Raw genomic sequence first — 21,976 nt, forward strand, 5'->3', positions numbered from 1 at the left:
AATTCATAGAAACAGGAAGTAGAAAAGAGGTTACCAGGGTGGGGGGGGCAGTTGTGTAATGGGTACCAAGTTTCTGTTAGGGATGATGAAGTCTCAGGTATAAGATGGTGGTGATGGTTACACAGCATTGTGAATATGCTTGATGCCACTGAATTGCACATTCACAGGTGGTTAAAATGATAAATATGTTCATGTCTATTTAACCAAAAAATTTTTAAACAATAGAAAGGAGGGGCGCCTGGGTGGCTCAGTCGGTTGAGTGTCCAGCTCTTGATTTCGGCCCAGGTCATGATCTCAGGGTCATGAGATCTAGCCCCACATCGGCTCTGTGCTGGGTGTGGAGCCTGCTTGAGATTCCCCCCGACACACACACACACACACTAAAAAAATAAATAGAAAGGAACTGTGAAAATGTTGGAGGAAGGTTGGCAGGCTGGGTCCGGCTCACTGGCTGTACTTGGGGATCGTAAAACTTGTCAGTCTCAGACTCCATACATGTATTGTAGTTCTTGGTGATGTTAGTGACTGTTCTCTGGGTGCTTGGCGTTGTTGAATGTTGTAAGAAAGAACTGAGTTTCAAGCCTCAGGAAGCATTTCCTCATTTGACTTGAGGTCCCCCCCCCCCCCCCGCCCAACTCATAAGTTAAAGTCCCAATCCTCAACATGATGGTATTTTGAAATGGGGCCTTTGGGAAGTAATTGGGTTATGAGGGTGGAGCCCTCCTGGTGGGATTAGTGCCCTTATAGATAAAGAAGAGACAGAGAGAGATGATCCATCTCTCCACCATGTGAGGGCACAGCAAGAAGGTTCTGTTGACAAGCCAGGAAGAGCACCTTTACCAGGAACTGAATTGGCTGGCACCTTAGTGTCTAAAACTGTGAGGAATAAATTCCTGTTGTTTAATCCCCCCGGTCTGTGGTATTTTTGTTAGAGCAGCCCGAACTAAGACAGACAGCTTTTCTCACTTAGAATAAAGGCTCCGTGAGGGCAGAGACTTTGTTTCTGGTGCCTTGGAACAGTGCCAGGCACGTAGGAGGCCCTCAGTTACTATGTGTTGGACAGCGTGAGGAGTGTGATTCCTTACTCCCGGATTGTGCCCAAGCATACTGGAGATGCGACTCTCCTCCCAGTAGTTTCCTCCGAGCAGCCGTGCTCCCCAGCCTTGCTAGCGTTCTTCTGTCAGAAGTACGAGTCGGTGCGGAAAAATAGCTCCCCTGCCCACCCGTGCGTTTCTGTAGCACCTGAAAGTCGGTGTGGTAGGAGTTGCGCCCCGGTTGGAAGACTGGGGAGTGAGGGAATTGTCGTGGCCCCGAGAACAAGAGTCGGGTTACGGTACCGAGTCCTCGCTTTCTAACTTATGATCATTAACCACATTTCCTGTCCTTCATGAGTGCATCTAGCTCTGTTTTCCTTAGGCTTCTTCATCTGTAAAGAGGTTACCCCGGGATATGTTGTTGAGATCATTCTTGTTTCAAACTAGAGGCAGCTGGGCTTAACGGGAAAGGCCCCGGGTCCAAGAGCGAGGCTTCCTGCGCTCACGTCCGCCCCTTACTATTAGCCAGTTAGCCCTGAGCAAGTTACAGAGCCTCTCTGGACCTCAGATTTCTCCTGTGAAGAGTGAACTTGCTGATTTGCCCACTTCCAGGGTGATGTGCGCAGTAATGAAAACAGTGCCTGCACAGTAAACATTCTCTGATTCCTGGCAGTGGCGTTTAATGTTCTCTAAAATGAAGAGTGGGCCCAGGTGCCTGGCTGGCCCAGTTGGTGGAGCGTACGACTCTTGATCTCAGGGTCGTGAGTTCGAGCCCCACGTTGGGTGTAGGAGATGACCTAAAATAAAAAAAAAAATTTTTTTTAAAGAGTTTATTTATTTATTTGACAGAGAGGGAACACAGACGGGGAGTGGGAGAGGGAGAAGCAGACTCCCCACCAAGCAGGGAGCCCGATGTGGGGCTCGATCCCAGGACCCTGGGATAATGACCTGAGCCAAAGGCAGACGCTTAGCGACTGAGCCACTTAGGCGCCCCTAAAATAAAATTTTTAAAAAACAAAACGAAGAGCAGTGGGAGAAGAGAGACATTTAACATTTAAAAGTATCCTGTTCTGTGCTTTTCATCACTGAGAGCGATTGATTGAACATGATAATGACCATGTGAATCAAGTGAACCTACATTCTGCCTTTTTTTTAAAGATTTATGTATTTACTTGGGGGGGAGGGGAAGAGGGAGAAAATCTCCAGCAGACTCCATGCTGAGGGTGGAGCCTGGCCCGGGGCTCAATCTCTAAACCCCGAGATCACTACCTGAGCTGAAACCCAAGAGTCGGAGGCTTAACGGACCATGCCCCCCAGACGCCCCTACATTCTGTCTTTTTACCTTGCCCTCATACCCTAATGTCAGAGAACCTGGTGATAAACAGCTAGACATTTTTTTGATAGTAAGTGATGTCACTTGTAGGGTTTGGTTTGGTTGGTTTTTGGTCTTGTGTTTTAAGATTTTATTTTAGAGGGAGCGTGCCCGGGTGGGGGCAGAGGCAGAGGGGGAGAGAGAATCTCAAGCCGACTCTGCTCTCAGCCTGGGGCCCGATGTAGGGCTCAATCTCACGACCCTGAGATCATGACCTAAGACGAAATCAAGAGTCAGACGCTTAACTGCCTGAGCCACCCAGACGCCCCTTTGGTCTTGTTTCTTAATACTGGTGGAAAGGTAAGAGTTGAACAAGCCAGTTTTCACTTCGGAAAGTCCTATTGTTACTGCCTTTTGTGAAACATTTTGATGGAGAAGCAGGACATTTCAGTCAGCATGGAAAACTTTGGGGCATCTTTATTTTCTGCTTTCAGCACCACAGTGGTTGAAGACCAACCAGTTTGGGCCTCTGGGCACTTGACCCTTGTGTAAGAGGCAAGGACAATAAAAACTCAAAACAGCATGATTTAGAGTTTGTCAGCGTTGTTATCAAGAACTAAGGTAGGAGTTCAAGGAAAAGGTAAGAATCTGAGGCCAGAGCGATAGAATCAACAACCCCGCAGAGAATCTCTCCTGCCAGGCACTTGTGAGTTAACCTGGGAGGAGCACAGCCTGGTTGCATTATGGAGTGCTTGTGCCTCGGAGAAATGGAAGGTCAGGCTAGCTGTGTAAACTGGAACCAGGCAGCAAGGGACCCAGGATGCCAAGTTGAAGTATAATTTATACCTCTGAAGGGTTCATGCCACGTGAAAATATATCAGCTGCATGTTCTGTATCAGTTGATCCTTTATTATAGATCATTGTGGCAAAGAATAGAATTGGGAAGATGAATTAAGAAATTAACGACAGTCGTTGAGGTTTGAGATACTCAGGACTAACTTGATGGCAGTGGGACAAAGGGAGAAGACCTTCCAAAAAATCAATAGGATTTGGTGTTTGGGATGTAGGAGATTAATTATGGGGGTCAGTATTCCTTTCTTTTAACCTGTTGGATTTGTGATGATAGTAAGACATTCAAGTAGAGATGTCCTACATTCTTTGAACACGTATTTATTTATTGAGGGCCAACTCTCTGCAGACTGAACCAGGCTCTGGGGATACCTGGGGATCAAAACTGACAAGGAGGGCTCCTGGGTGGCTCAGTTGGTTAAGCGACTGCCTTCGGCTCAGGTCATGATCCTGGAGTCCCGGGATCGAGTCCCGCATCGGGCTCCCTGCTCAGCAGGGAGTCTGCTTCTCCCTCTGACCCTCCCCCCTCTCATGTGCTCTCTCTCTCTCACTCTCTCAAATAAATGAATAAATAAAATCTTAAAAAAAAATAAAACAAACAAAAAACAAAAAAAAACTGACAAGGATTCCTGTCCTCGTGGCGCTTACTGTCTAGTGGGCGAGGCCGACAAAAATCACATTGCTGTGATTAGAACTTGCCTTCGAACAGGCCATGGGATTAGGGTAAAGGGCTGGGAGTACATGTGAAGAACTGAAAGGCCAGCAGAGCGGGAGCAAAGAGTGAGGAGAGAGCAGTGAGAATGAGGGGCTGGAGGGGAAGGCAGGAGCCCGGCTGGAGGGTGAAGGCTGGGGCATCAGACTCAAGTCAGGGTCGCCGTGTTGCTGGTTAACAGGAAATGTGTAGGGTGGACAGAAAGCAGAACTCTGAGAAGTGGTGGGAGGAGAAGCAAGGAAGCATGACAAGAAGGCAGTTTGAGAAGTGGGAGTGGAACCAGGCAGGTGAATGCTGAGTCAGGAATGGGGAATATTCCTAACAGGCTGAAAAGGAGCACCGGCTCTGGGTTTGGTGCCATTGGGTTTGGCGCCGTTGGGTTTGGCATCGCAGATTCTGGTGACCTTCAGGCAGAAACAGGATTTCTGGCGACTGAGGAGAAAGACTGGGTGGTTAAGAAATTGGAGAAGCTGCTAATGAAAGCACTTTTCATAGTTCTAAAATGTATTTGCCCACATACACATTTTTACTCTGCTAAAATAATCAATCTTATGGTGTGTTTCAGATGAAAAAAAAGATATTGACCATGAGACAGTGGTTGAAGAGCAGATCATTGGAGAGAACTCCCCTCCTGATTATTCAGAGTATATGACAGGGAAGAAGCTTCCTCCTGGAGGGATACCTGGCATTGACCTCTCAGACCCCAAACAACTGGCAGAATTTGCTAGGTAAGCCCTAAGAATTTCCTTTCTTTCTCATTATAGAAAGTACTTAGAGTCAGCAGCTGTGTTCTTTGAGTCTAAGTTACAGTGGTGGCTCATAGTCTTGCTCCAGGGAAACTTGTAAAAACAAAAGCAGTTCATTTTGTTTGTAGGGGTAACTGCACTATTAATGGGCGTGGCACCATTTTAGATCCTTGCTGACAGTGAGATGAAGCAACTACTTCTTAATTCCGTAGTTGATTTTGCTTGTGAATAAATAAACTTGCATAGAATTGGTTTGGAAATGGGTATCTTTACACTAGCTGCTAGCGGTTGGAGGGCGCTGTGCTGGAGCAAGCTGCGGGGGCCTGGGTTGGAGCTGGGCGGGCACAGCTGACCACTGGGAAGGAGTCATCAGTTCATATTTCAGTGTGTCCTCAGTTAAGCTCCCAGGGTTTTGTTCATTGAAGCGGGCATCAAATATTTATGGCGGGGGGGCGCCTGGGTGGCTCAGTTGGTTAAGCGACTGCCTTCGGCTCGGGTCATGATCCTGGAGTCCCGGGATCGAGTCCCGCATCGGGCTCCCTGCTCGGCAGGGAGTCTGCTTCTCCCTCAGACCCTCCCCCCTCTCATGCTCGCTCTACCTCATTCTCTCTCTCAAATAAATAAATAAAAATCTTAAAAAAAAAAAAAAAATTTATGGCGGGGACCCCTGTGACTGGCCACGGTGAGCAGTCAGGAAGATCTGGACCCACCAGAGGCTTGTTTGGCCTGAAGTGGGCTGGGCTCCCACAGAAGCCTCTGCCCCCTTTTGTAGTATTTATTTCCCAGCATCATTGGGCAGTTTCTACGAGGACATGAGAACACACTCAAAGACAGTTTTAAATAAAATGAAGTGAATTCATAAACTCTGGAGCAGAAGGATGACTTCTTTTCCCACCCTGAGGTTGAATGGAGCCTGGAATAGTCAGGAAATTTAGGCAAGGGCAGGATGAGGAAGAGAGACATCTTTGTGATCCCACACCTTCTAGGAACAGAGAGGGGATCCTTGTCTGTCTTTTTCTTGAGAGCAGAGTGGAGTAGATAAGAGCTGGAGGCCTGGTGTGTCCTGGTTTCTCCCAGCCCTGCCCAAAACAAGGTGGGTCCTGCCATTGGGAGCCTCAGTTTCCCCATGTGTCAGATGGGTGTCAGAGTCAGAGGTGTTGTAATAAAGGGGTATGTACCCTTTTCTCCTATCCCATGAAACTGCCGCCACAGGGAATCTACACGTGAGTCTATTTCTGATTGATCACGGCTGAACAAAAAAAAGTTAAGGCTTCTGTCCTTTTGTGAATGACATTATGTCTCCCAGCTTTTGTTGCCTTTCATATTTTAAATACGGTATGCTACTCAAATGTTACTCCGTTCCCCACCCCCCCAATACAAATAAAAATGGAATCTGTAGATAGAGTCAGCAGTGAGGTTAGAGTTTTGGGGCAGATTGAGTCAAATTGTGTGCCAATGTTTAGTATTGTCATGTGTTTTTAAAGTTAGTCATCCCTTGTTATCGTACTTGGAATTTAGCGAGGGTAGAGGATGCTGTCCCCAGGGGTAGACCAACGAACGAAGGAGTCAAGGAAAGCCTTGCAGAGGCGGTGGCGTCTGACGTGAGCCTTGAAAAACACTGAGATTTGAGGGGGCAGGTGGGGTTCTCATGGTGGGCCTAATGCTAGTGTGGCATGAGTTTGGTGGAAAGGAAGGGACTCAACCCCCATCGGATATACGTTCAGAAAAGGATAAGTAGGTTCGGCTGGGAATTCGGAGGCTCACAGGGAGACAGTTGGAGTGTAAGAGTTCTCTGAATACCGGGCCCACATCTGGGAATGTTTTCAGTGTGCGGTGGGCAGCTGCCAGAGGTGTGTGAGCGGTAGAGAAGGGGCTCTGTGATCAGAGGTTGGCTTTGAGAGAAGGACACATCCTCTGTGTCCAGGGTGGGTCGGCGAAGGGCCAGACAGGGAGTGGGAGAGGTCACGAAGGCCTGAGCTGGGATTGTGGCGGCCAGATGGTGAAAGAATAAATGAGATGAGGGTGGCAGGAGATGAGATTGAGAACCAGACCGGCTGTGTGTCTCCGGGAAGGAGGACTCAGAGTGGAAGTTGAATGCTTCGCGCCTCAGGTGGCACGAGATTGGGAGAGGGTGCTGGTTTGGGGTTCAGGGTGGGCATTGTTTGGCTTTAGATGGTAATGAATCATCCCTGTTGGGCCCGACGTGGTTTCAGGAAGTACATCAGGGCTAGACTCATCTGCTGCACTGTGGCTGAGGCCGAAAGTGGCCCAGACGTGCACGCTCTGGGAGGCCTGTTGCCGAGAGGCCGGTCTTGGGAAAACTCTGTGAGCGGAGGGTAAGGGAACCAGCAACAGGGCACAGGGCTCATTCAGACAGACGGTGTGGCTCAGGGAAGTACATACAGCGTCATAAAAGCCAGGGGAGTGCTCAGAAGGTCCAAGAGAGGGACCTCTGCTCTCTCAGTTATACTTTGCGGAGTGATTTCAGTGGAGGAGCAGAGAGAGGGCTGAGGTAGGATGTTCCAGAGAGCAGGAACATGGGGGTGGCGAGCAGGAGTGATGAGGTGTTGGTGACCCACCCTTGGTGGTGTTCACCCTCATTGCTGAATTGGGGCAGCTGATCTGGAAGCTTGTCCACAGTTCCCTGAACAGAAAATCTGGGGTGTTGGCCCTGCACTCGGGAGGTGCGTGTCACCGTTGTCGAATAGAAGCTTCTGCTTGTTTCCCAAGTGGCCTCGAGCCTGCCTCAGGGCTGCCTTCAACCCTACTAGACCTGAATGAGCCTTTTCTTCACCAGCAGTAGATAATTAGAAGACCGCGGAGTCACGTTTTGAGATTTGTGAGGAAAAGTTACTGTAAACATAGAAATCCCTATCCAGCAGAGCTGTTGGTCAACTACAAGGCATAAAAGTGGCAATTGTAGACACATAAGGATTTGTTTTATGTTTCACTTACCCTTTCTGAGGGGGTTACTGGAGGATATACTCCAGGAAGACGAGGACGTACATCAAAAGGAAGCCTTCCTAAAGAACCTGGCGAACAGAGAATCAGGCTGGAAACCCATTCAGTTGAGAACAGAAAGTCAGTGAATTGTAGGGCTTTCTTCAGGAAAAGTTGAGTTCATTCAGCGGTGCACAGAATGAGTAAGAAGCCAGAAGGTCTTGGTGGTATGGGAAAGAGTTTTCTAAAAAGGAAAAGATAATCAGAAACCCTCTGAAGAGAGAGGCAGTGCTAGTAAGAAAGCCGTGGCCTAAAAGTGGGCATAAATTTGATGATGGTTGAAGTGCATTGAACTTGTTTGGCCTGACTCTGCAAGTCTTTCCTTGGTCCTGAAGCGACTGTGTTGGACTACTCACAGAGCAAGAAATGCGATCCTAGCACACAGTTAACATTCTACAGTAGGCGATCTGTTTCCATAATCATCTGAATATAGTGTGTGTTTCTTTTCTAATCATCCTGTTAAAGATTCCATTTTGTGTACAGAATAGAATGAGATCTTGCTCATCCTGACAGTGTATACAAAGTGAGGGTAGAGGGTTGGGCTCCCGCTCAACCCCGTTGTTCTTAGTATCCTGGAACAGATCACGGAAAACTATCAAGTCTCTAACTGGACGGTGGTGGTGGTGAGAGGTACTGGAGCTTGGAATGCCCTCTTTTCTTAGATCTTTGCGTTTTGAAAATGTGTGTAACCAACCGCTGAAGAGGATTTTCCAGGGGCCCCCGGCATTGGTGATTGGGACTCTGAAAGCTAAAGACAAAGAGGCACCAAGTTTCAAATTGTTAGGGGCCAGACCCTATCTTCTTCTCTTGTAAAGACCCACAGAACCCCCTTTATCCACCTCCACTCCATGGCTCAGCTGTTGGCTTGAGGTAGCGTGTTAGCTGCTTTTCCCTCTCTCCTGTGCTGGGGAGAGGGGGTTCTGCACTGGACTTGGAACTGACCAAAGAGTGGTTCGGGTTCCTGCCGCACCGAGCCTAGAGAATCGGTTAGGAGTAAGTAAATCAGTTACATGGGGGAGGGGGGCAAGTATAAGAAATAAGGACTTTTCATCTGAAAGTCCTGGTATTGGGGGAGGGGGGGATTTTGTTCTTTTTTAAATACTTCAAAATGTGGCCAGTGGGTGGGACCTGGTGAGTTCTTGTTCCTGATTAAATGAACAGCCTTTGTGCTCTTTTCATTAACTACAGTTAGCCCTTCGGAAACTTCCGGTCTAGAAAGATCAGAATTAAGAGTGGTTAGGTCAGTCACAAGCTGGTTAATTTAGTTGTCGTCCACCACCCACCCTGAGACTTTCGCAGGAGTAGCGTAAAGATGAGCTGGTGGAGCGGAGCTGGAAGGACCGTCAGGAAAATGTGCTGTCTCCATAGGAGATACTTTGGCGAACTTAGTCTCGTTTGTCTGAGGCATCGCTCTTCGTTGCACCAAGAAGGGAGGGGAGTTGCGGTTGCAGAGGGGAGCTGGGTTCCAGGAACTTCTGCCCCCAACACAGGTCCCCATCAGGGTTCTAGGCTGAAGGCGACTAAGCTTATCGTTTTGCTATGAACAGGACTCCCTTCATTTGGGAATCTCTGATTTAAAAACGGTTCATCTCGGCGTCTGGGACATTGAGCTTTAACTTACAACTCTGGTTTCGCCCTGCTCCAAGTGGTGCCAGGAGGTTCCTGCAGATTTTTGGTCCTGGAGTCCAGCCTTTACAGTGCCGCCCCCACCCCCCGGGTGCGGAGTGAGCCCGGGCAAACCCAGCGGCCGGGCCGCGTGCAGCGTGCGGAGTGCTCGCCGCTTCCCATTGAACAGGAAGCTTCTCTTGTTGCGTACCTGGCTCCTCCTCGTACTTTGTAATCTACCGAAGGTGCCTTTCTACTCGACTTGTGCCGTTTTTCTCTAGTCTCTCAGCCCTTTAGTTGAAAACGGTGGCTTGGAGCACCAGAACCTTCTGGACTGTTAAGTACAACTGGCTTTTTTTTTTTTTTAGGAATGAACTCATTTTAGCCAGGCGCATTTAACACACAGCTGGGGATAAGAATAGCTGTCATTCCCCGATAGCTTCACGTGCATCCTTTCTTTGAGTCTTGGCAGCTACAAAGCAGGTAGCATTCCATCTTTTTACAGAGTGAGAAACTGAGGCTGAGAAGTTCAGTGATTTGCTCAAGGTCGTGCAGCTGGTAGGAGTCGGCGCCAAGCCCGGCCCTATGCCCCCCACTACCGCCAGTGCCTCTGCCGCCAATGGCGTCCTGTGTAAAGTCTCCCAGTTGAGGGAAAACTCAAATCTTGGTTATTCTGAATAGTTGGGCATGTTGAAGAGATACTCCAAGTAGCAGTATATGATTTTAGGCTTTTTTAAAATTACTTTTTTAGGATTTCAAATACTTTTTTTTATTGTGTAGGTTATGTATCAGTTGGTGCCATGAAGATTTTAATTTTAGTCTTTACTCATAAAAAAACAAAAACAAAACCCACTTTCAATCTAGTTTTTGGAAAATGACCTTTTCAATGTTTGCCTTCAAGTAAAATATAAAAGGCACCAACAACACACACTGCCTCATTTGCCACTCTGGTGAAGAAGGAGGATTTGCCAAGGAGCTTAAGAGTGGCTGCAGTTAAACCTTTCACTTCCTTCTTGTGTCCAAGGGTGTTTGTCCAAGTACATTTTAAACTTTCATTCTGAAATCAATTACATGCTACCTGCTGGCACACATTTTGCAAATGACATTTTAAGGAAAAATACCACTTAATGATAACATTTAATAAATCAAGAGTTTGGTAAATGGTACTTGGGACTGTGCCCTTTAATTTTGTGTCTATTTGAAAATTTCCATGATAAAAAGTTTTCAAAAACCAAGTTCCTGGGAATAAATTTAAGAAAATGTCAGGGGTGGGCTCACTCCATGAGGTGCTGCAGCAGGCACCTCCCTGACATGGACACCCCACCCTGGAGCCCCAGATGGGTGGGCCAGGAAGCGGTTGTCTGTGCGACTTCTCTGTCAGCCCAGCGGACATTTTTTAAAGTTGGTTTATTAACATAATTTGCAAACAATAAAATTCACCCTCTTTAGGTGAGTACCACTCTTGCGAATTTGGACAGGATCATGTAGCCGCGTCTGCAGTCGAGAGAGACATAGAATATTTGAGTGTAATCATCAAGGAGTAAATGTCGTTATTCATTGGGAAGACGGAAGCCTGGTTCTTAATATACCCTTTTTTTCTTATGAATACTTGATTGGAGTAGAACCCATTCATGTGAATCACTGTTGTTTTCCAAACTCTGATCTAACCTCCAGGTGGCGCAGTGGCACTAAATTTTTGTCCTACAAAGGTTCTGTGAGCTCAGACCAGCTCCAGGGTTTAATGGTGTTTCAGATAACAGGCCAGCTCAAAGCCCTGTGCACAACAGGCATTTAGAAAATATTTGCTTACTGGTGGGGTGATCCCCCAAGTAGAAGGAAGGAGGGGTGTCTACAGGGTTGGAACGGGGGCAGATACCAAGCTGAAAATGTTCTCAGAACTTAAAGTAGGAAATTCATACCGTCTTGAACAGACTTCCTTAGAAGTAAGTTCTAGTCGCCAGAGAAATTGGTTCACCAATGCTCCTCGAGGGATGGAGAGTTTAACTAGATGACTTTGTCAGCTCAGGTTTTATAAAACAAAATCTTCAGGTCATCCTTTTCCCAGATCAAGGGTGAAGAAGGACCTTTGCACTAGGGCTTTGCTAACCTAAAGATGACCGCAGAAATCTTTTGTGATGAGAGAGTGCTGGTAAGTTAGCTCTTACTGGTAAGGCATCCCTGACCTCGTGGCTCGTTTGTTAGCTGTGCACTCTCACGTAGGGCAGTGAGGTGGTAGACGGGACAGAAGGAGCGTCTGTCTCGAAGATGTAAATCTTTTTTTCTAGTCTCTCTAGGAACTTTTAATCTCTCACCCCTCTACCACACACAGATCTGTAGGGAGTATTTGGAGAGAAAGTTTTGACAAAAGACCAAAGGTTGGTTCAGTGGAAATAGCAGGTAGGTAAGCTACCAAATCAGCAAGCTCTCTGGGTAGTGAGTCCGCATGGGGTTCCTGTTACACCCCGGTCCCAAAGCAGGGCTGGAAATCTCTGTCGTTCTGTTTTGTTTTTTTTTAAATGCTCTCATTATTTGAAAAACGGTAACCTCCCTCCCACCCCCACCATCAAAAGTAGTAGTATGATAAAATTCAACAGTGGGAAAGGGTATGGGGTGTTCCCACCTGTCCACCAGTCCCTGGGGGCTCTTCCCCAAAACACCAGTATCAAGTTCATTTACTATGTTTCTTTCCAGAGATAATGTATATAAATGATTTTCTGTTTACAAGGACTCTTCTGTGCCCTTTTAAAAAATTATCTCTCCTAAAGATAATGTCTGTCAGTATGAAGTGAACCCTCCCTCCTTTTTTTTAAGGGGTTTTGTAGGGATTTGTGTTTAAGACCCTCCCCCATTTGCTGCTTCCTTTTCACAAGGTGTCTTTGTTACCACAGCAGCTGCTCCTGGATACCTTGCTTTGCTCCCACTAAGAGATTCCTCTGTGGTTCGGGCTGGTGGTCTTTCGTGTTATTTCAAGAGCTTGGAGGAAAGAGCAGATATTTGAAGTGCACAGACCTCAGTGCCGGCCTGAGCTGCCCTGGCTCGCTCGCTGCTCTCTGAGCACCAGCACCCACACCTGTGAAATGGGAAGGGTGCTTCCCAGTCACGGGTGGTACTCAGGGAATGTGGTCTCATCCTTTCCCTCCTGGATGCCACCTATAACCGTAGTTGTTTGTATCTGTAAGGAAAACATTGTAGGGACTATATGATTTATGCCAGATGAGTCTACCCACGCCTACAAATCTCTCTCTCTCTCTCTTTTCTTTTTTTTTTTTTTTTCTTTTTGGTAAGAATGAAGCCAAGAAAAATTAAAGAAGATGACGCTCCAAGGACAATAGCTTGCCCTCATAAAGTAAGTAATGCTAGGGGAAAAGTGTTTGTCAAACTGCCAATGAAGATTTAGAGAGCTCATAAGCAATCTGCACTTTTATTTCCATCTAACAATTAAGTGAGGAACTAAAGTCTTTGTTTTCTAAACTCAAGAGGCTGTATTTGTGATGTAAGTTTTGTTGTTCAGTAAAGGCCACTTAAATTTAAATACCGTTAATGGGGCTACTGTAGGGCGCCAGTGTTTTTGCTCTTACTGTATATTGAATATACAATGTTAGGATTTTATTTCTTCCTTTTGGATCATGAACAAGTCAATCTTAAGACATTGGGTGGTGTCTCACCCGTGGACCTTTGTGGGGCTGAAAGCTCATTATGGAAATTTGGAAATTATTTTGGATGCTGCTAAAGTAAGCCTAATAAAACTGCATCTCTCACAGTTTTCTTAATTTGCCCTGCTAACTGTGTGTTACTACAGGGGTGCTTAATTGTTTTCAAAATGTGGCTAGTCTTCCAAAGGAAAGGATCACCTAAAAAGTATTTTGAGGTGTTGGTTGGGTCTGTTTCACACTTAATTGGATGGATGTAAAACTAACAGAAAAAGAAGTATCACGGAGGTGGGGAGAAAGTTTTAATGGGATAAAGAATTTTTAAAAATCAGTAATTGAAGAAGGATGAGTTTCATTTGGCGATGTCCTTCTAATGACCACTCACAGGTTCTTTGTGTGGTTTTTCAAAACGCTTAGTGAATGGAGATTTTGAGACGTAAAACAAGTTCCTTTGGGGGCCAACACGTAAAGAAGCATCTGAAAACAGTTAGGCCCTAAGTGTCTGTCCTCCCTGTAGCTTCTCTGTGTACTTCTTTTCCAAATTTACATTTTAAAAAAAATTCCATTTGCTAAATGGAAACACAGCCTGGGGGTCAAGGTGCCAAAGCCGCGGCTTCCCCTCCCTCGTGCCTGTGAGGCTGTCGTCCTGTCCACTCATCCCCCACTCGCTCCATCCCTGGACAGCAACTGCAGAAGAAGTTGGGAAGGCCATGCTTGTCCTGAGCAGTGCACGCCCGTCCGCGCCCCGCTCCCCGCTCCGGCGTCCGTGTGCCTGCTTCCTTTCCTGGTGTCTCACAAAATCAATTTCTTCTGTAGTTGCCATTCCTTGGAGACCCTCTTGCTTCTTTCTCTGTCAAGAAGGGGAAAGAGGCAAAGAGAGAAGAGGGAACAGTAGGCGATGGAGAGTGACAGCCCATTCTTGCAGCCCAGAATATGGGGCCCACCAAAGGTAGTGGTGGACTGCTCTCCTTTCAACCCCATTTGTTTACCAGGGCTTCTGCTACTTCAGCTGGGCACAGAGTTGGGGGAGGCAGCTGTGGTGTGGCTGGAAGCCAGGCTGCTGGGTTCTACCCCTGGCTCGGCTCCTACGAGCAGTGTGACCTTGGGCAAGTCTCCTTAAAGACATCTCTGAGCCTCAGTTTCCTGATCTGTAACACGAGGGTTTGCATTAAACGAGAAGGCCTTCTCCAGCTGTCTGGTTTTTGTCTTAAGTCATTTAATATTTCTCCTGTTGATATTGAGTAAAACGTAAGTGGCAGGGGGGCCGGGGGTGGTTTTGTTTCTTGGGTCAGTGAAGGCTGTTTTAAGTGGTTGAATTCTTTGTTAACAGTTTGCAGTGTGAACCACTAAGCTTCTCTCTCTGTTTGAAGGGCTGCACAAAGATGTTCAGGGATAACTCTGCCATGCGAAAGCACCTGCACACCCACGGCCCCCGAGTCCACGTCTGTGCAGAGTGTGGCAAAGCTTTTGTTGAGAGCTCAAAACTAAAACGACACCAACTGGTTCATACTGGAGAGAAGCCCTTTCAGGTAGAGCTCGTCCCTTCCCCCTCCCCACACCACCCGGCAAGTGTAGGCGGGGCTGCGGGCACTGGAGGGCCGGAGAGACGCTGCTCTCGGTGCTCCCAGTGCTGCTCTCGGTGCTCCCAGTGCTCCGTAGGGAGAAACCAAAACGGTGTCCCGTTGGTGCGGCCGCAAGGGCTGCCCCGGCACTTGCCTTCCCCGTGTGCAGCGTCTCTGGTCCTGGAGACGGGGGGACAGGGTGTATCGGGGTGTTGACGGGGTGTACTTTGTATCAGGAGGAAAACTGGATTGCTCACGAGCAAGCCTAAAACTGCATTTCTAGTGCATTCACTGTGGGATTGAAGCAGTTGATTTTCGGTAGTCGATGGAAGTATATCGAATTACTAATTGACGGGGGAACTTCCAAAATTTTACTGAACGGAGTAAGTATAGGTGATGTTTTGTCTTGTTTTTAGAAACCCATCACAAGTGAACAAACTAGCAATGCAGGTCTCGATTTAACACGGTTCTTTTTGATACCTGACACCAGAAACCTTCCTAATCGATTGTATTTCATTATTTGAAACATTGACATAAGTACCAAGACCGTAACAAGATCCCGAGGAAGATTCTTGGTGTTTTGCCAAGTGTGTCTCTTACCCCGTATTTAAAATAATTCCTGAGTGCTGTGCCTGGGTTTCCAAGTGGTCCGCATGCAGAGTTCGAGCCCCCCGCCCGCCTGTGCTGGGGTGGGACTGGCCCCGGGACTGTCGCGTTTCCCCGGAGCGGGGAGGACGAGGTGTGCGGCCCAAGAGGCGGGCTGTTTGCCGCCTGCCACCCCGCCCCGTCGGCCCCGGCACGGTCACTGAGCTGGGCTCTCTCTGGTCTTTCCTCGACAGTGCACGTTCGAAGGCTGCGGGAAACGCTTTTCACTGGACTTCAATTTGCGCACACACGTGCGAATCCATACCGGGGACAGGCCCTATGTGTGCCCCTTCGACGGCTGTAATAAGAAGTTTGCTCAGTCAACTAACCTGAAATCTCACATCTTAACACATGCTAAGGCCAAAAACAACCAGTGAGAGGAAGATGGAGAAGACCCTTCTCGACCCCGGGGAGCATCTTCCAGGAGTGTGATTGGGAATAAATAGGCCTCTCCTTTGTATATTGTTTCTAGGAAAGAATTTTAAAAATGAATCCTACACACCTAAGGGACATGTTTTGATAAAGTAGTAAAAATTTAAAAAAAAAAACTTTAATAAGATGACATTGCTAAGATGCTCTATCTTGCTCTGTAATCTCGTTTCAAAAACACGGTGTTTTTGTAAAGTGTGGTCCCAGCAGGAGGACAATTCATGAACTTCGCATCAAAAGACAATTCTTTATACAACAGTGCTAAAAATGGGACTTCTTTTCACATTCTTATAAATATGGAGCTCACCTGTTGCTTACAATTTTTTTAATTTTGTATTTTCCAAGTGTGCATATTGTACACTTTTTGGGGATATGCTTAGTAATGCTATGTGTGATTTTTCTGGAGGTTGATAACTTTGCTTGCAGTAGATTTTCTTTAAAAGAATGGGCAGTTACATGCATACTTCAAAAGTATTTTCCTGTAAAAAAAAAAGTTATATAGGTTTTGTTTGCTCTCTTAATTTTGGTTGTATTCTTTGATGTTAACACATTTTGTATAATTGTATCGTATAGCTGTATTGAATCATGTAGTATCAGATATTAGATGTGATTTAATAGTGTTAATCAATTTAAACCCATTTTAGTCACTTTTTTTTTTCTGAAAAATACTGCCAGATGCTGATGTTCAGTGTAATTTCTTTGCCTGTTCAGTTACAGAAAGTGGTGCTCAGTTGTAGAATGTATTGTACCTTTTACCACCTGATGTGTACACCCCATGTGACAGAAAAGGGCAACAATAAAACAGCAGTCCTACAGAAAGAATACGGCAGAAAAAGATCTGTAAGCACAGTCTGATTTCCTTTTGTTGTCCAGAATAATTACAATTCTCGAGCCTCCCAGAAATTGGAAGCTAAATAAAGCAACTCAAGTTTCCTTTATTTTGCACTCAACTACAGTGACTTGTGATTGCAGCGGTGCATAGATGTTTCAGGACGTCCTACGCGTGCTGAATTCTGGGAGAGAGTAGGTGACAGGCATCCCGAGTTAAGGAACTACCTCAGAGTACCCCGAACCGGGCCCGTTGGTGGTAGGATTTTGATGTTGGCTCCCCCCCCACCCCCCCCAGCAGAAGTGCGACTGGAGCAGTTGTGCCCGGCCTGTGTGCGTGCTCTCAAGGTAAGCTGTCGCCCGGACGGGGCGCGAGCAGAGGGGAGACCCGGGGGCACTTGCCGGCGCGGGCTGCCTTCACGGCGGCCCCAGCGGGTCCTTGGCTGGCCTGACGGGAAGCGCTGAGGGTTCTCCTTGGCTGTTGGTCGGAGAGCCTTGCTGGCCCACGTGGCAGCCGCGTGCCCGTGCCTTCGTTTTCCTGCTTCTCCCTGGATACTGAGCGCAGACCGGCAGGGCCATTCGATGATGAAGAATACTGTACTCAGTGAGTACTTGACCTCTCACATTGTGACCTCCTAAGTGTTCGACTACAATTTTTGCATTTTACTTAGAGTCCAATATCACACTCGTGAGACTATTGTATAAACTGCCACGATACAGCAAAAATGCCATTTATTCAGAGCGCAGTCAGCCGTGTGTGCGCTGCGTGCTTGGCCCTGCGGGGCTGGTGACGAGCCAGCTACCGTCTGAGGTGTGTGTCCCACGTGTCCAGGACACCGTCGGGTCAAGAGCGCAGCCCCGTCCCTCTCAGCTTCTCCATCGGTCCCGTACAGGAGGATTGGCGACCTAATAACAGGGACCCTGTGGCTCTCCGGAATTTTGAAGTGCCTTCTGAGTCCTAAATGACAAATTTAACTTGAGACACTTACTTGTTCGGAATCTGGTATCCATTGGGTAGTTTGGTGGAACGGAGTTAATCCGAAGACCCCAGCTGTTCTCGGGATAAGCCCGGCTTTGCTGTATCTGGCAGGCAGGAGAGAGGTAAGCCGGTGGCGGGGGCCATCGAAGCTGCGCGCCCCGGCGCCATCGCGTGCCTCTCTGACTAGACCTGGGGCGGGGGCCCTACCTCCCCACCCCAGCAGGTGAGCAGTCTCTGGGTGCTGGCCGCCTCAGGAGGCCGGGGCCGCGCCACCCTCGCCCAGCACCGCCACACGGGAGCCCGGGACTGGCGCCATCCCCGGGACTGGTGCCGTGGGGTGGTGTCGCCCGCAGCCCCCGCAGAGCCACACCGTGAGCTAGAGAAGCCAGGCTCCCGTGTGGAGCGACCCCCCCCCTCCCCCCCCCCCCCCCCCCGTGCCTTGATCCCTTGGGGGATGCCTTGGTCATCTCTTCCGCCCCCTCTGCCCCCTCTGCCCCCTCTGTCTCTGAGGGGAACAGCTGTCGCTCCCCAGGCCCCTTTGTCCGTGTGTCTTTCACGGCCCGCAGAGTTCATCTCTGACAGGAATTGAAGTGGGGGCTTGAAGGCGGTGGAATGTCCCAGGTTCCCGGTTGGCGGGCGCTCTCCGTTCCCAGTAGTGTTGGAAGCTCCTCAGGGAGCGGCAGTGAAAGAGGAGCCGTTGTCCTCATTGGCTGTAACCGAAACCCGTCGTGCTTGTGGTTAGAATTTACAGTTTTGCTGAAGATGTAATTTACTGCAGTTTGAAGTGGTGGTCTAACAGTCCCTTGTCTTGAGGATTAACCTGATTTATAAGTGATACTGACAGACATATTTTCTTACATCCTAACTGAAATAAATGCATGTTTCTAGCATATGTAATATAAAAGCTCCAGAGGATAAGTTTACATTTAACAAGATGTTGTTTTCTATTTTTGGATTTCTTATTATTTTCCCCCCTTTTTTGGTAGTGGGGGTTTAGGGGGAAGCATAATATTTGTATAAAGAACTGTCACCCCAGAGTGACATTTATTTTCCAAGGTGACATTGAACTCACGCTGTTGGTTTCATATGGTGTTTGTGTGCTATGCCTAGATTCAAGGCCTGAGGATTTGAGGAAAATGAAGATTTTTTCCTCCGTTTGGTTTTCATGTGCAGGTTCTTTTAAATGTCACTTACTTCGCTGAATTTGAGTCAAGCAAGGCCCTTTGACAGAGTATCTCGATGCCTGCCAGCGTTTCCAAGCGGAGTTCTAGATGGTTTCTTCACAGATAGAGGAGAGAGAGTCCCTTCCATTCAGCAAGAACCCAGAGACTCTGCGGGCTGCCTGAGGGGTCGCCGCAGTGCGGTGGGCAGGGGGTCGGGGGGGGCGGTCACTGCTGCCCCCGCCCTGCCCAGCAAAACCTGGCTGTCCTCACGCACCTCGCAATTTATGTCCGTGGCGCCGGAACACCTGGCCCCCTCCCACATTTTTGAGTTGGAAACCTGATGATTCTACCCCGCGCTGCAGGCAGAGAGAATTGATGGCTTCTTGTCTGACTCCTCTGTGGCCTGGGATCAGCAGGGCTCAGGAAAGCCGTGTTGTGAATCTTGGATTCCTTAAGTTCCTTCTGTTTTCTGGACATCTGACCACCAGCAAGAGCAAGGATCCCAAGAGGTCAGTATAGTGGGAGAGCAGAAGCTGTTCACAGGCGTCCCCTTCATGCCCTGGCCCTGCCCTGAGGCTTCCTCCTCAGCTGTTCTGCTGGCCCTTGGAAGCCAGAGGCCTGCCTGTCCCGGGATGGCCCCAGGCCCCGGGCGCTTGTCTGACTTTGTAGCCCGTGTCCCGGCTCCCATTGGCATTAGTGGAAGTCTAGCAGGTCGTGGCAGGTGCATGCCACCGGAACTCCAAGCTCTGCTTCCTTGCAGCTCCGGTCATGCACGCCATAGCCTGCGCTTGGACCTTTACAGAAGGTCCTCGGCGCCTTCAGAATCCCTCTCGCCTGCGCAGACGCAGCTGAATGTCTGGCTAGGTCTCCTGCACCCTAACTTACTGGCCTTGGCCAACTTGGTTACTGCTCACGTTGTGCTCAGGTTCCCTGGTTGCATGAAGACGATGTGAGTGCAGGCCCTTTAGAGCCGCGGCATCGGGCTTCTAGAAGGAGGCCGGGCCCTCCACAAGTGGCGAAGTGGGGCTACCTGTGGCTGGAAGGCTGCCTGCATCCTCTCCAGGCCGGAGCGGTTAGCAGGGCTTTGGAGAGGATGTCTAAGCTGGAACCGTGCGGAGACGTGGGAGGGGTGGGTGGCGTGCTGTTCACACACTTTCTCCGGTCCCCTTATCAGAACCGGAAGGGAATGTTGAACGTGCACATGGGCATTAGTTTAGGTCAGCAGGCAAATCGAGCTTACTGCAGTCCCCCGGCTCCCCATGTTTCTGACCAGCGTTCTGGGAGTCTGCGGGGGGGGGGGTGGTAGTACCACGTTCATCTAAGTCACAGTGATTGATTTTCCACAAAGTGGCAAGTTTGATCAAATTGCTTTTCCTTCAAGACCCTCAGACGCCGGAAGAGACAGCATCGGGGTGTTGCAGGGAGGGGGGCGGTTGCCGGGCTGCTGTGTTCTGTTTGCTGCTGTCTGGGGGCCGCACAACGTCTGCATACGGAGTGGAGGGGAAGGGGCATCAGTACCAAACAGAATAACCTTTTTTCTACGACATCCATACTTGTTACGAGGCTCTGTTATCTACAGATGGTGATTGGTCAAGCCGTTTTCACAGAACAGTTCTCTTTTTTTTCACTTCCTGGTAACTTCTGTAGGCCCTGACTCAAGGACTTAGCATTGTGTCTCATGTACATCTTTTCTTAAATGTTCTTTGCCATTTCTGAAATTGTCGTCCTTGGTTTTTTCCTTAGCTCATAGGTCATAGATGCAGAAATATTATAGTATTTAAGGCATCCGCATCAAGCATCAGATGGCTTTGCATCCAGAAAAACATTTAACGATAACTCCGTCTGAAGCACCACGCATGTGTAACATGGCTCTATAAAATATAATAAACGCATAATGTTGTTAAGCTTTTTAATGCCTGTGGTTCTTGTTTGTCCCTCAGTCCTCTACGCCGCCTCTTGCGGAGTCTGGTTGCACAGTCAGCCGGGCCTGGGGGCAGCTCCTCGTGGGTTCCCTTCTGGCACAGGAACGGAAACGCGCAGGACTCCACTCACACCAGCCAGAAATGCTTCCTTCACCTCTCAGCTGCAAGGTGGGCTAGCAGGCCAGAGTTTTAGTGAGGACCTCACCCACTTTCCGGAAGGCAGAGCCAAAAGAAATGCCCATGTGTTGGGGCCCATGGGCCCCCAGTGTTCGTTCTGGGAACTCCGGTGCCAGAAAGAACTTACTAATGGGGACAGACTTAAACTGGATGAACTGTACCGAGAGCTAGTTAGGATTTGGCCAAAAGCAAAATGCGGAGAGGGGTCTTGCTCTCCCTTGGCCGGGCCCTGGCGTCCGAGGTATCGCACTGGGAGGTTTAGTCTTAACTCTCCTTAATTCGTGTTCTTCTTGCCTATGACAGAGGGGCTGCTGGCAATGCTGCGGCAGGTCCCAGGCCCACGTAAGGCCCAGGACTGCTGAGTGAAGGCTCAAGGGAGAGCTGAGCTGAGGGGTGGCCGCGGTGAAAAGTCGTGTGTGCATCTTCAGATTTTATTTTATTTTTTATTTTTTTAAGATTTTATTTATTTATTTGACAGAGAAAGACACAGCGAGAGAGGGAACACAAACAGGGAGTGGGAGAGGGAGAAGCAGACTCCCTGCCGAGCAGGGAGCCCGATGCGGGACTCGATCCAGGGACTCCAGGATCATGACCTGAGCCGAAGGCAGTCGCTTAACCAACTGAGCCACCCAGGCGCCCGCATCTTCAGATTTTAGATCGGGAGGAACCGGAGATCATCGAGGGTCCTGGACTTGCTTTTGTGGGCGCCCCCAGATAACAATGAAGCCAGTGTCCCTCCTTTGCTCTCCAGCTGCCTGCGGCAACCTATTGCGAACCTCCTGTGCCCAGGACCATGCTAGGCATTGCGAGCCGCGGTTGCATGTAGTCCTCCAAACTGCTGCTAGGAGGGCGAGCCCTGTAGCACCGGCCCCTCCGGCCCCTTACAGAGAAGCCCGGCCCCCGTTTCTGGAGCCGGACTGCCCTCCCCCACCCCGAGTCTTAGAACAGTGCATGGCTGGCCTTGGAAGCTGGCTCCCGGGGCTGCCCACGGCCAGTGGGCCTCAACCCCTTGTTCTGGCCCCAGCTGCTCCCCTCCAGCTTCCTGCGGTCACTGCTGTGACAGCCTCCTAGCTGGCTCGCTCACCGCCCCACCTGAACCCTGCGGAATAAAATCCAAAGCGTTCACCTACCGGCAAAGCTAAGCCCCAGCCCTGACCCACTTGAGCCTCTCCTACCTCTCCGCACCTTCCCCTTGCACGTTTTCCTTCCCAAGCCTTCCCCTGTCCTTGAACTCCCGGGCTGGCTCGTTCGTTCAGGGCGAATTGTGCGTCGGGCTGTGTTTTCGCTGCGAAGGGACCTTGCATTACACCTGGCAGGGCGGGCCCCGGGGACGCTTGCGCCTAGCTGCGGGTGACCTGGCTCG

General features: G+C 49.0%; 1 protein-coding gene across 4 annotated transcripts in view; it reads left to right on the forward strand.

The window, feature by feature from the left end:
• The window catches only part of YY1 (YY1 transcription factor), a 33,644-nt gene extending 13,217 nt beyond the window's left edge, over positions 1-20,427 (forward strand). The window contains exons 2-6 of one of the 4 annotated variants that reach the window (XR_010405313.1): positions 4,473-4,635; positions 12,544-12,604; positions 14,279-14,437; positions 15,310-16,976; positions 18,525-20,427. Coding sequence is in view for 1 of the 4 variants with exons in the window: in XM_045901517.3 (XP_045757473.1) it covers positions 4,473-4,635; positions 12,544-12,604; positions 14,279-14,437; positions 15,310-15,492 (566 nt within the window). In the remaining 3 variants the exon portion in view is untranslated. Of the gene's footprint in view, positions 1-4,472; positions 4,636-12,543; positions 12,605-14,278; positions 14,438-15,309 lie in introns of all 4 variants that reach the window. The other 3 variants (XR_010405314.1, XR_010405315.1, XM_045901517.3) reach the window with 3 other exon arrangements.
• The last annotated feature ends 1,549 nt before the right edge of the window (positions 20,428-21,976 follow it).

The sequence above is a fragment of the Mirounga angustirostris genome, unplaced genomic scaffold, assembly GCF_029215605.1.
Source record: "Mirounga angustirostris isolate CCGP_5_RB_7025 unplaced genomic scaffold, mMirAng1.0.hap1 SCAF_9, whole genome shotgun sequence".
Taxonomy (NCBI): Eukaryota; Metazoa; Chordata; class Mammalia; order Carnivora; family Phocidae; genus Mirounga; species Mirounga angustirostris.